At 45.9% G+C, this 12,866-nt stretch overlaps 4 protein-coding genes across 4 annotated transcripts in view; 2 read left to right on the top strand and 2 right to left on the bottom strand.

Moving 5' to 3' along the window:
* LOC6903442 (lysine-specific demethylase 7B) overlaps nucleotides 1-12,866 on the top strand; it is a 66,453-nt gene that overhangs the window by 40,540 nt on the left and 13,047 nt on the right. The window contains exon 4 of the mRNA XM_002132285.3: nucleotides 3,937-4,156. The gene's annotated coding sequence lies outside the window, so the exon portion shown is untranslated. The remainder of the gene's footprint in view (nucleotides 1-3,936; nucleotides 4,157-12,866) is intronic.
* Hacd2 (3-hydroxyacyl-CoA dehydratase 2) lies at nucleotides 1,007-2,843 on the bottom strand. The gene is made up of 4 exons (XM_001357286.4): nucleotides 2,763-2,843; nucleotides 2,338-2,689; nucleotides 1,927-2,272; nucleotides 1,007-1,863 (listed from the first exon to the last, which is right to left on the bottom strand). The coding sequence occupies exons 1-4, from the start codon at nucleotides 2,841-2,843 to the stop codon at nucleotides 1,530-1,532; spliced, it is 1,113 nt and encodes a 370-aa protein (XP_001357322.2). The 3' UTR covers nucleotides 1,007-1,529.
* On the bottom strand, nucleotides 4,951-6,912 carry Hsp60D (Heat shock protein 60D). The gene has a single exon (XM_001357285.4). The coding sequence runs from the start codon at nucleotides 6,777-6,779 to the stop codon at nucleotides 5,085-5,087; it is 1,695 nt and encodes a 564-aa protein (XP_001357321.2). The 5' UTR covers nucleotides 6,780-6,912; the 3' UTR covers nucleotides 4,951-5,084.
* LOC4818145 (uncharacterized) lies at nucleotides 7,462-8,171 on the top strand. Its single transcript, XM_033380843.1, has one exon. It carries the CDS (start codon nucleotides 7,783-7,785, stop codon nucleotides 8,044-8,046), a length of 264 nt encoding a protein of 87 aa, XP_033236734.1. The 5' UTR covers nucleotides 7,462-7,782; the 3' UTR covers nucleotides 8,047-8,171.

Here is a 12,866-nt window from a genome sequence, read left to right on the forward strand (position 1 = left end):
GGCTGGGATCATTTATTTCACCCTCCAGGTGACAATTGCTGGCTGCACTTGCGTCGAATCCATTAGTGCGCCACTTCATCAGACTTAATTAACGAAGGAACCTGAGTTTCTGTCGCAACCGTTGCTCACAAATTGATTACCCAAGTACAAAGGGAACTCGAGCCGAGTTAAAGGTCTAGACCTTTAGATAGACGTTGTCTATCCACGCTATATTTCTCATAAATAATAATTGGACCGCATGTGGGGCACTCGCCTCAAAATGACAAAGGCAGGAGCGGATAACGAGTGCCGGCTAGAAATCAGAGCCAGTTCCCAATCGAGTGGATCGGCAGCTACTTGTGCATCGCTCTCGAGTGCAAATTGGATTACCCATCAGACGGCACAAAAGGCGGACGAGTCATCGCCTGGCAGAATGTTAGCCCTCAGTGCACGTGGTCTATTGGTATGTCGGCTCAGATATTCTATATGTACAGTGCACACACATTCCAGCCACATACAAATCACGCTCGACATAAAAAAGACCTTTGAGCTGATGTTAATTTACCAACCAATTGAACTGGCTTTGTCCCTTGAGGACATTCCAATCCGAGTGGGTCAGCAATGCACAGAGAAAGGAAGTTTCTTTACTTTAAATCTGTTTATAGATACAAACTCACTGTTCTACAGGTACTATTGATATAACCAGAGCAAAGGACTCGCTTCAGTAGCTGAAGTTTTCAACGTTAATGAAGATCGAGAGTTATATGATTTGTATGCCTTTTGTTTGATTATTTATTTATGAAATATTAATGTGGAAAAATTTGATTGAATTATCTTCAGGAACAAAAATAATTCTCTCAGGTTTCTAAGAATTATTTTGTCAAATAAGTAATCCAATTTGAAATATTTAAAAAAAATATCTAATGGCAGCTATATACTGCTTCGATTTGACGGTTCCAATTTATATACTGAATCAGATACTTCAGGGAAACCCGCACCACTAATCAATCAATGAACACCAGCCACATTTGTAATATGAAGGAGAAAATTTAATGATAATCAATGATGAATACAGATAATTCTTTGGGTCTCATGCTTTATAAAACGCAACTAGAAAAATGCATAAAAATATCATCGGCGCACCGATGTACAAATACCCTTGCAGTTGGGCGACAGATTTAACCTCTGTTAACATCCGTTTGTTTCTATGGTTCTGAGCAGATGGGGTTACAGATCTCGCGTTAGATATAGCTTATGCCATATGTTACGTCATGAAAAACATTCAGTGATAGTATGGTTTTAGAAAGTCTATCTACTCTACGATGTTACGGATCATGGATATCACTGTAAGCTTTCATACATCAGGACAGACGGACATGGCTGGATAAATTCGGGTTGTTTTCCTGATTAACAATACATACGAGTATATTTAAATGGTCGGAAATGGTCTCTGAGCGTTACAAAATTCTAAAGTTAAAAGAGCCTTTGCAAGGGTATATCCAACGACTTGTCGTAAAAGGAACAAAACAGTGCACCTGGCAGTGCGTGAACTAGTCGGCATGGAGCTGCCTGCGCTTGCCGCGTCCTCGTCCGAGCTTCTTGGCACGTAGCTTGGACATGTGCGACATGACCAGATAAGTGCCCGGCAAGATGAGCAGTAGGAGGTAGAGTTTCAGGAAGAGAACCATGTCAAAGGTGCAGTTCAGTTTGTTGGGCATTTCCACTGTAAAACGTTTGGTTTCCTCAATGTAGGGAATGTTTCGCAGCACGATAATGCCCTCGCAAACGATACCCATGGGGTAGAGCGGTATCCAGATGGTGTAGCGCAGCCAGGTGAGAAGGCCCACCTCGCGTCCCAAAAGCTGACTGAGATAGAAGGGATAGCTGCGCGGAGAGTAATGAAAATTAATGGGGTTTAATACTCATTTGAAGGGGCAGTTAACCTACCGTATTAGCTCAACCAGAGACCAAATGATGAACACATAGAACACCACGGGTTTGGCATGCATTCGGGGCTCCAATTCGATCATCAAAAACAATATGAAATTGCGTCCCGACACTTGGAAGAAGGGTACCAGAGGGCTTCCCTTGGTGTAGCCGAAGAGCGGGTGCATAACCTCCAGGTATTGCAGCAGCTGGATAAATTTGAATGCATTTCCCACATGGGCGTACGTCTTGGTTATGCTGTGCGAGCCATCGCGGTAGTAGAGCACGCCCATGACAGACACCACATACAAGTAGCCCACAAACATGGCCAGGTTGTAGAACATCAGGTAAACCTTTTTGGTTTTCTCTGCAAGTAATATTTGCATGAAGCTGGGGAAACTCACAGCTTAAATGCCAATCATCCCTACTCACCCTTGACATAACCGAGTTCTCGCCTCTGCAGATCTTTGTATTCCTTCTCATAGTCCTGTCGCACATCGCGCGGCGCCTCCTCCAGCTCCACATCGTCTTCTGTGCGCCAACGGTCAAAGTCTATTTTGAGCCAGTGGGGTTTCTGGGGAGTGGCCACAAGACGCGGCCACCATGCCGGCTCCAGTTTTCTTATCTGCAACTCTATTTTGTTGTCGTTCACCACAAAAGTGCCGTTCTCGTCATCAATCAGGGCGTAGAAGTGCAGATCGAACTTGTACGCATTCACACCCCGTGCCCCATGACCGTTCGCACTAAAGGCCACCGAAACCGGCGAGAAGTCCGCTATGGCTCCCTGTGAAAATTTTGGTGCACATTATTGATTTTTCGCGGCCTGAGAAGTTACTTTGCGGCGCACATCCACAGACCTTTGCATCCTTGAGATCCACCTTCAGCTGTAGCGTTTGTTTGGTCTGCGACCAATATACCAGGGGGCTCAATTGTGCCATTTTTCCGGAAAGTATTTGTCGGTGTCCACCGACATCACTTGAAGTTTATTTAATATGTTATGTTATGGTCTTGCAGCCCTAGTCCATTGTTATGGACACGATATGGTAAAGGCAAAGAATTTTTGGTCACTTTGGTCACACTAACGCAGAACAAACCCTTATAGTCCCATAGCACTAAGACTTTGCCAACTGACCAATGGTGCCAAGAATGCGGTAAAAGCGTGAGCCAGCTTGGCTTTAGAATCAATTTTGGAGGCTGGCTGGCTTTCGAAAACATAATTTTATCATAAATAGTGCCTTAGCTCTTCGACTAATAGCCAGATGGCGTGTCTGGAGATGGCTTGTTATATCGGTCTTCGCAGCAAAGTTAACAACGTCTCATGTCTTACAGCTATATTAGGTTCTCACAATTTCTAGCTGTTGCAAGCTAACTGCTTTGACACTAAGTTGCATAGCACGAAGCTTTTGCTTGAGTAAGAAAACCGCGAGAATTTGAATTCTTGGAAATAAAACAAAACTATTAATGAGTTGGGTTTGGCGGCTTTTTATTCAAAATTAAATTTAAATAAAATTAAACATTGTGTATAGGGAATTTCATTGCATTTCCCAAGAGTCTATTGTATTTTTGTCATTGCATAGATTTAATCAACTTTTGTCATCCCCTTTCGCTGTGCAACTAAATCGGACATTTTGATTTATGGTCCCGGCACCGCAGAAATTGGAGGAATAAACAAAGAGAATCAACAACCAACCCTCCACAATGGAGGACCCTGCGTTTGAATCTGTGTGGAGAGAATTATCCATATTCTATGGCACGACATGGCAGAGTGTTTTGTCCTTTTTGTTTTGACTTGTTTCCGGGTTTCCTTCCTTTTCGGGGCTGGGCTGTGGGCGTTGCCAAAACAAAAGGCGACCACTTGTCAAGCGTGTTCTGCCACTGGATTTCGTATTTTGTATTTAGGACGAAAATCAACAACAACTACTAATACTACCACAGCAATCACAATGGGGCATACGTGTTATCAGTGTTAGGGCTTGAGGAGATATCCATTGCTAATCCTGACCCGTATTTTCTTCTGTATCTATTTTTCAGCCATCGCACGCACATTTCCATATCATTTTGCACACCGACACGCGGCACAGACGCAAACGCAAACGCAGACGCAGCCGCAAACGCGGACGCGGGCGACAGAAAATGTTGCGGTTTCTCAAGAATCGTTAGACATTGGGTCTGTCCAGATTTAGTTATCGAGCCGCCCATCTATCTATCTATATATGTATATGCTTAGCTGTATCTGTATCTCCGCGTAAAGGTAAGTTTAGCCAGTACATATTTCTAAATATTTGTATACTGTATACCTCCATCGTAAGCATTGCAAAGTTCTCAGGCGCCCCTTCAAATATGGGTATCTTTATTTCCGTGCGATTTGCGGTATTCTACATTATTCAGAATGCAATATTAAGGGTATACCAGGGAATACGAACAAGGACCCCAAAAAAAGATCCACCCTTGAATTATGCATACTTCCGTCGTGTGTGAGACGTGGGCTGGGGTTAAGGTGGGGATTTAATAAACAGATGTTTCAGTTTGTTAGGCCACAATGGCGTATATGTACGTGCCGGGCTTTACTTGTCTCTCTCTCTGTTTAATTGCGCCTAATGACGTCGCTACATGGTTACATAAAGTGGATACGGATACACACGAGTATATCTAGATACTCGCTAATGAAACTGCTGTCCCTTCAACATTATTTGATGTTGCCTGCGACCAAACAAAACGCAGTGAATGGTTAAGGTCAAGTCCAGTAGGAGTGGGTGAAGAGGCGCAGTGGGGAATGGGAGGCACCAGGTATTTCCCCTGTTTCCACTGCATGCGTGTGCCATGCGTGTTCATATAAGTTCAAAGAATATGGATTTGACATACAAGAGCTGGGAGTACGTACACTGCAAAAACAAGGAAATATCGAACAAAATGTAAAGCCCAGATAGCAGACAGTGGGATATACTTTTAATATTTATTTTGAGTGCCTAAATAGATATCCCAAGAGCTGTACCCTGTAAGCAATGCAACTATGTTGGCACCGCTTTAAATATTAAAAGGAAAACGTTTTAAGGCGAAAAGTTTTCTAGAAACCACCAATAATCGATACTTTAAATGATTTCCTTTCCTACATTTAAGAACATGCTAAAATTTAGACAAACGTCGGAGCGCGGAGCAAAGCATTTGTGGGATGCTTTTTTCTACATTCCAATGAGGCTGGCCAGATCTTTGGTCACTTGATTCCGTGGCACCTTTGGTCTGATGCGCTCCTCTGTTATAAGGACCTCGGTTGTGGCCAGCAGGGAGGCAATGCCAGCGGCTTCGGACATGGCGGCACGCAGGGCACTTGTGGGATCGACAATGCCGCGCTGCTTGAGATCACAGTACTCCCCGGCGGCCGCGTCATAGCCAAAGTTGCCGCTACCCTCCAGCACTTGGCGGATGACCTCGGCCGGATTGACGCCAGCATTGCGGGCTATCGTGTAGCAGGGCAGGCGAAGGGAGTTCCCCACAATGTCTCTGCCGATTTGATGGTCCGGTATCTCCGAACGGGGCAGCGACTCCAGGGCGGGAATGCACCTGAGGTAGGCAGTACCGCCGCCTGGGACAATGCCATCACTGATGGCCCCATGCATGGCATGAAGGGCGTCATTGAGGCGGTCCTTCTTCTCGCTGACCTCCAGATCGTTGGCCCCTCCCACGTAGATGGTGGCCAGATGGCCAAGGAGTCGGCCCATACGCTCGTTGAGCTTCTCCACCTCCTCGTCGGTGATCGCCTCCTCCAGCAGGGCTCTGATATGTTGGACCCTGGCCTGCACCTGATCCGCGTTGTGGATGCGGGGGTGTAGAAGGTGGGTGGAGCTGGAGTCGACAATGACCTCGCTTACAACGCCAAGGTCCTCGCCCTGGACCGCAGCCAGACGGGTCGTGTTCTCCAGAAGATTGGCCCCCATGGCCAGTGCCAAGTCCTGCATCTGATCCCGCTGCTCTGACCCGAAGCTGGGAGCCTTGACGGCGCATACTCGGAGGCCATTCCGCAGTTTATTGATGACCAAAGCCTTTACTACCTCTTCTGATATATCAGTGGCTATGATCAGGAGCGGTTGTTCCCTGCTCTTGGCCAACTCCAGAGCGGGCAGAATATCTTCCAGCCGTTCAACGTGGGCCAGGGTGGCCAGCAAAAGCACATTGCTGTACTCCACTCGATTTCCACTCCCCTGGCAGGCAAACAGAGGCGAGACGAATCCCTCCGGCAGAGTGATACCCTGTTGCACCTTCAGCTCGTCGCTGAGGCTCTTTGACTCCTTGAGCAGGAACACTCCGCCCTCGCCGAGCTCTTGAATAGCGCGGCCAATCATTTCGGACAGTCTCTTGTCTCCATTTAGGGCTACTCTGGCCACGGCCACCACTTCGTCGATCGTATCGACTCTCTGGGACATGCTCTGGAGCGCATCGCACACCACCCTCGATCCTTCGAGCATGCCCTCCCTTAGCGCGTGGACATTGACCTGCCCCTGGCGGATCACCTCCAGTCCCTGGCTGGCCATGCCTCTGGCCAGAATGGTGGCCGTGGTGGTGCCATCGCCCACTTCGTTGTTCGTGTTTCTGGTGGTTTCTCTCAGCAGCTGGGCCCCCATGTTGCAGCGCCGATCGTCCAGCTGGACATTATTCGCCACTGTGATCCCATCCTTGGTGATCCTGGGCGATATCATCAGCTGTTCGATCAAGACATTCCTTCCCCTCGGACCCAGGGTGGCGGACACTGCATTGGTCATGATATCCACGCCCTTCAGCAGCAGCCCCCTCGCCTCCGGACCAAAGCGTATGTCCTTGGCATAGCTGCGAATGGCTCCGACCACATAGCGGCGTCCATCCCGTCCACAGCGCTTCAGCATTTTCCTCTTAAGACGTTTCCTTGGGTCTTGGGCTAACAGTAAATTTGGTTGCTACTATAATCGAAATTTGAAAGCAAATGTAAATATGTAATCTTTTTTAAATTCAATTTTGAATATCAGATAGGTGACTTTTCCTGTAATACAAGATATAATAAGTAGAGAACTAATACCAGGTAAAACCTTTAAGGTGGCTAGTCGTCAGCCAGAGCAAATTGATATCAATTTCGTACTCTTCCAGCTCTTTTGCAGGGTATGGCCCTCGTCGTTCCTCTACACTTCACATTTTATTATGTTACAACTTGTTTTCCTTTCCGTCGTTTTATTTTAACAACAAATATTACATTTGTGCCATGTTTCCTGCTTGTTTTCGGGATTCGTTTATTAAATGTAGCGTGCACGTGTTGGTAAACTACCACACAAACGCAGATCCAGAGCGACAGAAAGAGATGGAGAGAAAGAGAGAGAGAGTCGCAGACAGGCACCCCAACACACACACACACACACACACACACACCGACAGTGGAACAGGAAACACGAAAGTCGCCATCAGACACTCACCCATACAGGGACACGCTCGCTCGAGGCAGACAATGCCAGTCCGGCATTAATATTAACAACGTTAACGAAACAACAACAAAATGCTCATCAAACATGCGGCGTTTAGTACGTAAACACACACACGCACACAGACACGTACACTCTCAATATGTATGTGTATATGTGGGTGCGAGAGCGAGCGAGATAGCTGGAGGACATTTCCTTTCGCCTCTTTCCGGTGCGTTGAAAGTTTCGCCTTTCGCTTTTCGTTCGCTCGATGTTTTTCTTTTTTTCTTTTCTTTTTTTTTTGGTGTCTTTCAGTTGGCGTCGAGCATTTCCTTAAGGCAAACGCGGCTCTGATTTTCCCTCCGCAGTTTTTCCGTTCAGCGCGTCAAGGAAATACAAGAATATTTCGAGTTTGTCCCCGAACAAAATCGTGCACAGTGCTTAATATTCAGTGTTGATCATGGCTCTGGTGGCCCATCGCATGATGCTGCCCGCTCGGCGGCGTCGCACCCATCAGCAGGTGGCCCGAAATAAGGTCGGAGTCCTGCTGGTGCCCAGCGTGGCGGAGTACTGCGGCAACGAGCAGCTTCAGCTGCAGCCGCAGCATCTGCCAATAGCCCCCGCAGCCACCCAGCTGCAACAGCCTTCGGAGCAGCAGGACGCCGAAAGCGGCAGCGGAAAAGTGAGTGCAACAAGTATGTGCAACGCTCTCAGATTTGGCTAGTCTCCATTGCATGCATAACGGAAGGGGAAAGGGATTCCCTGTTCTCCCACTCCCATTTCCGGCCAGTCCAATGTCTGGCGCGCCCCTTCTCGCTTATCCCTCATTTCCGTTTTTCCCTTTCCCTTTTCACTCTGCTTTCTCTGGCGCCAACATTCTGCCGCTCATTGTGTGCCGCGATGCTGGGACCTCTTTTTGTTGTTGTAGGTCCTGGTCATGGTTGGTTCGTACAATGTGTGTTCTGTCCTTCTCCGGGATGTCCACCCCGCCCCCACGGTTGGCAGACGAGATTATTGGACATGTGACGAGCATTAAAGTTTACATTTACTGGCAGAAGAGAGCAGTTTATCTGAAAATTATGCCATTTGTACACGTATATCTGCTAGATATAGTACTCGTTGGGGTACAGCCACACAGCTACAGCCAAATCTTGTAAATCCCGGGCAAAGCTTAAGATAACCAGAAGTAGCATTATAAACAACTATACTTACACATAAATATTTCTCAATTTTTATTTACATATTTCCAGATCCTTTATCCATTTTCTTAAATAATTTTCAATTATTATGCGCAAGTAGAAATGTGATTTGTATCTATAAAAGATGGAATATGGTATCACAGATGAATAGGTATATATTTGAAATTACAGTATTATCCGCATTTAGTCCTATATTTGTAACATATATCCAGAAGATACCCATACGCATTATTATTTGAGTACAAGAACTCTTTTTCCAGTCGATTACTTCAAGTCAAGACCAATTAATTTCAAATTCTTTTGATTGGTTTTTCTGTAATTTACTTGATGGCTGTGCCGGTGCGTGCCGTGTCCGGCTGAATATAGTGTTTATCACACCTCTTCCCCAGACCAGCGGCCCCAAATGGAATTTTTAATATCTGCTGCCCGACAATGGCTGGGGCGATAATTGAATAGGTGGTCTACGACTCGTGGCTCGCTTTTCGTGGGTTGTTTTGTTTTGGTTCTCGGATGCAATGGCACCTTCCATTATTCCGCCATTACGATGCGTGACGAACTTTCCGCTGGCCCACGGAGCGCCCAGGCCCATAATTTATTCAATGCTTAGGGCGCCACTTGTTTTCGGCTCGGATTGGCATTGCCATTGGGATTGGGATCGGGACTGGGACTGGGGTGGCGGGACTGACGACTGACACCGGTTACATTAATCAATAAGCCTTAATGCACGGCCTTGACATGATATATTTAGCCAGGAAAGCTTCTTTATTTAGCACAATTTGTATTCAGTGTGTCCATATTATCTACCAAAAGGAGAGACTTAAGTAGGATAAGCGGAAATTCTTCTGGAAGTCAAGAATCGCATACATTTCCCCGTACTATTCAAATTTAGTTTAAACTGTCAATAGATATCTTTACTAAAGGTCCGGTTGGGCTATATCGGAGCTTGTAGGATATACAGCTACATAAGATTCATTATTTTCTTGTTTTGATTGTATTAAAACTAGTCAATAGCCAAACAAAACCCCTGCCATCGCACCGACCTTTTCTGATAGACTTTGGGGCTCCAATATTATTGAATGAAATATGCTTTCTTTTATGGTGAACATTTTTATGAAAAGATTATGAATGCAGCTATCAATGAGCCCTATAAAGGTTGTATCTAATGCTTACCGACAGGGAAATAGAAGGCATTTAAATGCAAAAATTGATACTTTTTCAGGGAAATTGTTATCGAAATGTTTTCTTTAAAAAATTTAGGAAAATAAACTCGTTTTTAGTTGTTTTATTCCTTTATTCGTATAGGCGTCGTTTAGGATATTCTTTATAAAAATCTATGGATAAACGGCTATGCCGATGCCGTTACCTGCAGGGCAGTTTTAGGGACATTTCGGATGTCATTTCTACATGATTTTTACATTAATTCTACACAGGGATTCTACATGAATCAATGGAGCCACAGTGGGGATAAAAACCGTAAAAAGCTATTTGTTGAGCTTTGTGGGTGCTTGAAATTCAGCTGCGTGCGTGTGTGTGTGCCTCCATCATCAATGGAACTGAGTAAAGCCCAACCACTACTGGAAGTGCTCTGAATGAATGCAGCTCGGAGGGTCCGGATCTCAACGCCATACGCGGCCATCCTAATGGGGCGCCTTCTCTGCATCTTTCCACTCCTGCTGTGGGTCTTCCTACTCCAGAATAAGACAATACCCTGCCTTGTCTCTATCTGGAAACCCCAAAGCCATGGATATTGTATATTATTCCAACGGACACTCTGTTCCGTACCGCAATTGTTATTGAAATTGATATTGATACTTGTTGATACGCTTTCAAATGAGACTTTTCCTTATGTTTATACGTGCCGCTGGCTGAGTCAGCTGTTTGCTTTCGCTCAATTTTGATACATTAGAAAAAACGTGTGGAATCAAACCTAATCACAACAATTATTACACTCGCTTGTCAGTCAGTTGTGGGAAACCAGCTATGCCGCCGGCAATGCTGTGTCTCTCCGTCATCAGCCCTTTCCCCATCAATCTGGTGGCCTATTCGTGGCACCACATAGAGCCGGCTGCCTATGTGGAGATCCCAAGCGGAAATCAGATCCAGCTCACGTCCGGATCAGCTGGACTTCGTGTGAAGGAGATAATCAGACAGGCGGCCAAGGAGCATGAGATGAAGAAGAAGCAAAACTTTGGGGAGAGCCCTAGCCATAGAGAGGCGAAACATCTATAATGCGATTCATTTATATATATTATATAATATGTTATATCTGAACCAATGAATACTTGACAAATCAGATGCGTGTGTGTTTTTTTGTACTTTTTCGATAGTATCTGCAATCACGATCCTCTTTTGAATATCGAACGTAGCCGTCTACGAGAAAGCAGTTGGTACTGTGCTGATTCCTCGGCATCTGCATCTGCGTGTCGAGTTTTAGCTCAAATCGATCCTTAATATCTTCCACCAAGAGCATGAAAGAACGTTTTCTTAAACGCCATGAAAGATCGGCTGATAAATGGTACAATCTCAAGCTTCCATGACTTAGCCAAATATAGGACAGTTTTCTTTCCCTAATCAACATGTAGACACTAATTAAATATTCTGATAAAGTTTTAAGTAACCCAACCAACCGAACATCGTCTCGAACATTATAGAGATCGCTAAGTCATGTAAACTTTTGGGGATTTAAGAGACATATTTGACCAACTAGATAGAAAAATGGAAAATATAGTAGATTTGTTAGTCAGAAGTGGAGTAGGGATAGCTTGCAGTGGGTTCGTGTGCGTAGACAGCAGGCAAAATTGAACAAAAGTGTTGTATTGGAGCCGATCATTTTTGTACACAAGTACACGTGTAGGGCAGCGCAGCAGTAGAGCAGGAGAGGCCTTTTCTTTTCATACATATAAGGCCCATAAGAGGCTAGCGGTATAGGATTTTTAGCTTTTCCCATAAATGCACAAATACAAATTTTATTACTAGGGATTTTAATGCTTTGAACTCTAGTTTGTCAAGTTTAAACGATAAAAAATGGATATAGTACTGCCGCAGAGCCTCTAAAACTTTGCCTTTAAATACAAAATGCAGCAATTCATAAAGGTATGCACGGATACGAGTAGAAGTGTGATAGGTACGATACACATTCGTAAATAATAAACCATCTCCTGGTAATTACGATGATGACGATAAAGGGCAAGCGGGCAAGGTCTTGTTGGCAAATTGTCATAATTTATGAATCTGGAGCTCAAAAAGCAGGCAGTCAACGTTTTGTCCGCTCGTGAAACTTTAATTAAGTCGAACTTATCTATGCTCTACACATGAGAAGTGAGAGTGGGTGGGCTCTCTCTCGCTCTTCTTTGGAAACTTACTCCGCTCCACGCATAAGCCAGAAAATGCTCTCAGATATGCAAATGAATGTGGCAGTGGCACCTCAAATGTGGCTTTACACCCCTTGCACAGACACCCGCACCTACACAGGCACACAGAGGCACACACAGGCAGAGGCACCTTGGGGAACATGCATTTTGGTCATGTTTACAATGTCAGCCAGGATATCGGGCACAGGGCGTAGGGCGCAGGGTGCTGGGCGGACGGCTGAGGGCCAAAAGGATTGCAGTGGTTCGAGTGGGGAAGCTTTCACCTAAGCAATGTCAGCAAATTAGGCCACAGAGAGGAAAGAGCTTGCATCAGCTGTTTGCAACGCCCACGCACAGCTGTTGTGGGGCCAGGGAGAGCGAGCGAGCTTTCGTGCGGAGCACCGCTCTCAGCAGAGAGCACAGGCGGCCACCTACCTGGCCGAGCGCCTGCTCCAGCTTCGGGTTCCAGCTTTGTTTACAAGTCCACTGGGCACTGCTGCTGCTGCTCCAGCTGCACTGCAGGACGCACGAAGGAAGCGACCCACTTCGGGAGTGTGTCGGCGGCGACGGCCGCTTTCAATTTCGTTCAACCTGAAACCGAAACGAATCCGAATCCCAATCCGAATCCGAATGGAAGTCGCTCTCGGACTTGCACACTCGCAATCGGCGTGGCTGTGGCTGCCTTCGCTTTCAGTTGTGCCCCGTTATTCGTTGGTGGCCGTTGGGCGGCCTCAGTCGTGTTTTTGTTGTACTGGTTCGCGCGTCTCCTGCTGTCGTCGTCCTCGTCCTCGCCCTCGTCGTCCTCTTCGGCAGCACAGTGGCAGCAGAAGCAGCAGGACACAGGTCTAGGGAGCTGCAGTTTGCAAAGTCGCGACGCGTCCGCTCCTGTAAAAATCCAAATTCTACCATTTTTCTACTCGTCCGCAATACTCGTAATACAATATTCAAAAAAAAGTTCCATTTCCCTGGAATTCGCGCAGAAAATTTAAGCTCAA

Source organism: Drosophila pseudoobscura, chromosome 4, assembly GCF_009870125.1.
Source record: "Drosophila pseudoobscura strain MV-25-SWS-2005 chromosome 4, UCI_Dpse_MV25, whole genome shotgun sequence".
Lineage (NCBI taxonomy): Eukaryota > Metazoa > Arthropoda > Insecta > Diptera > Drosophilidae > Drosophila > Drosophila pseudoobscura.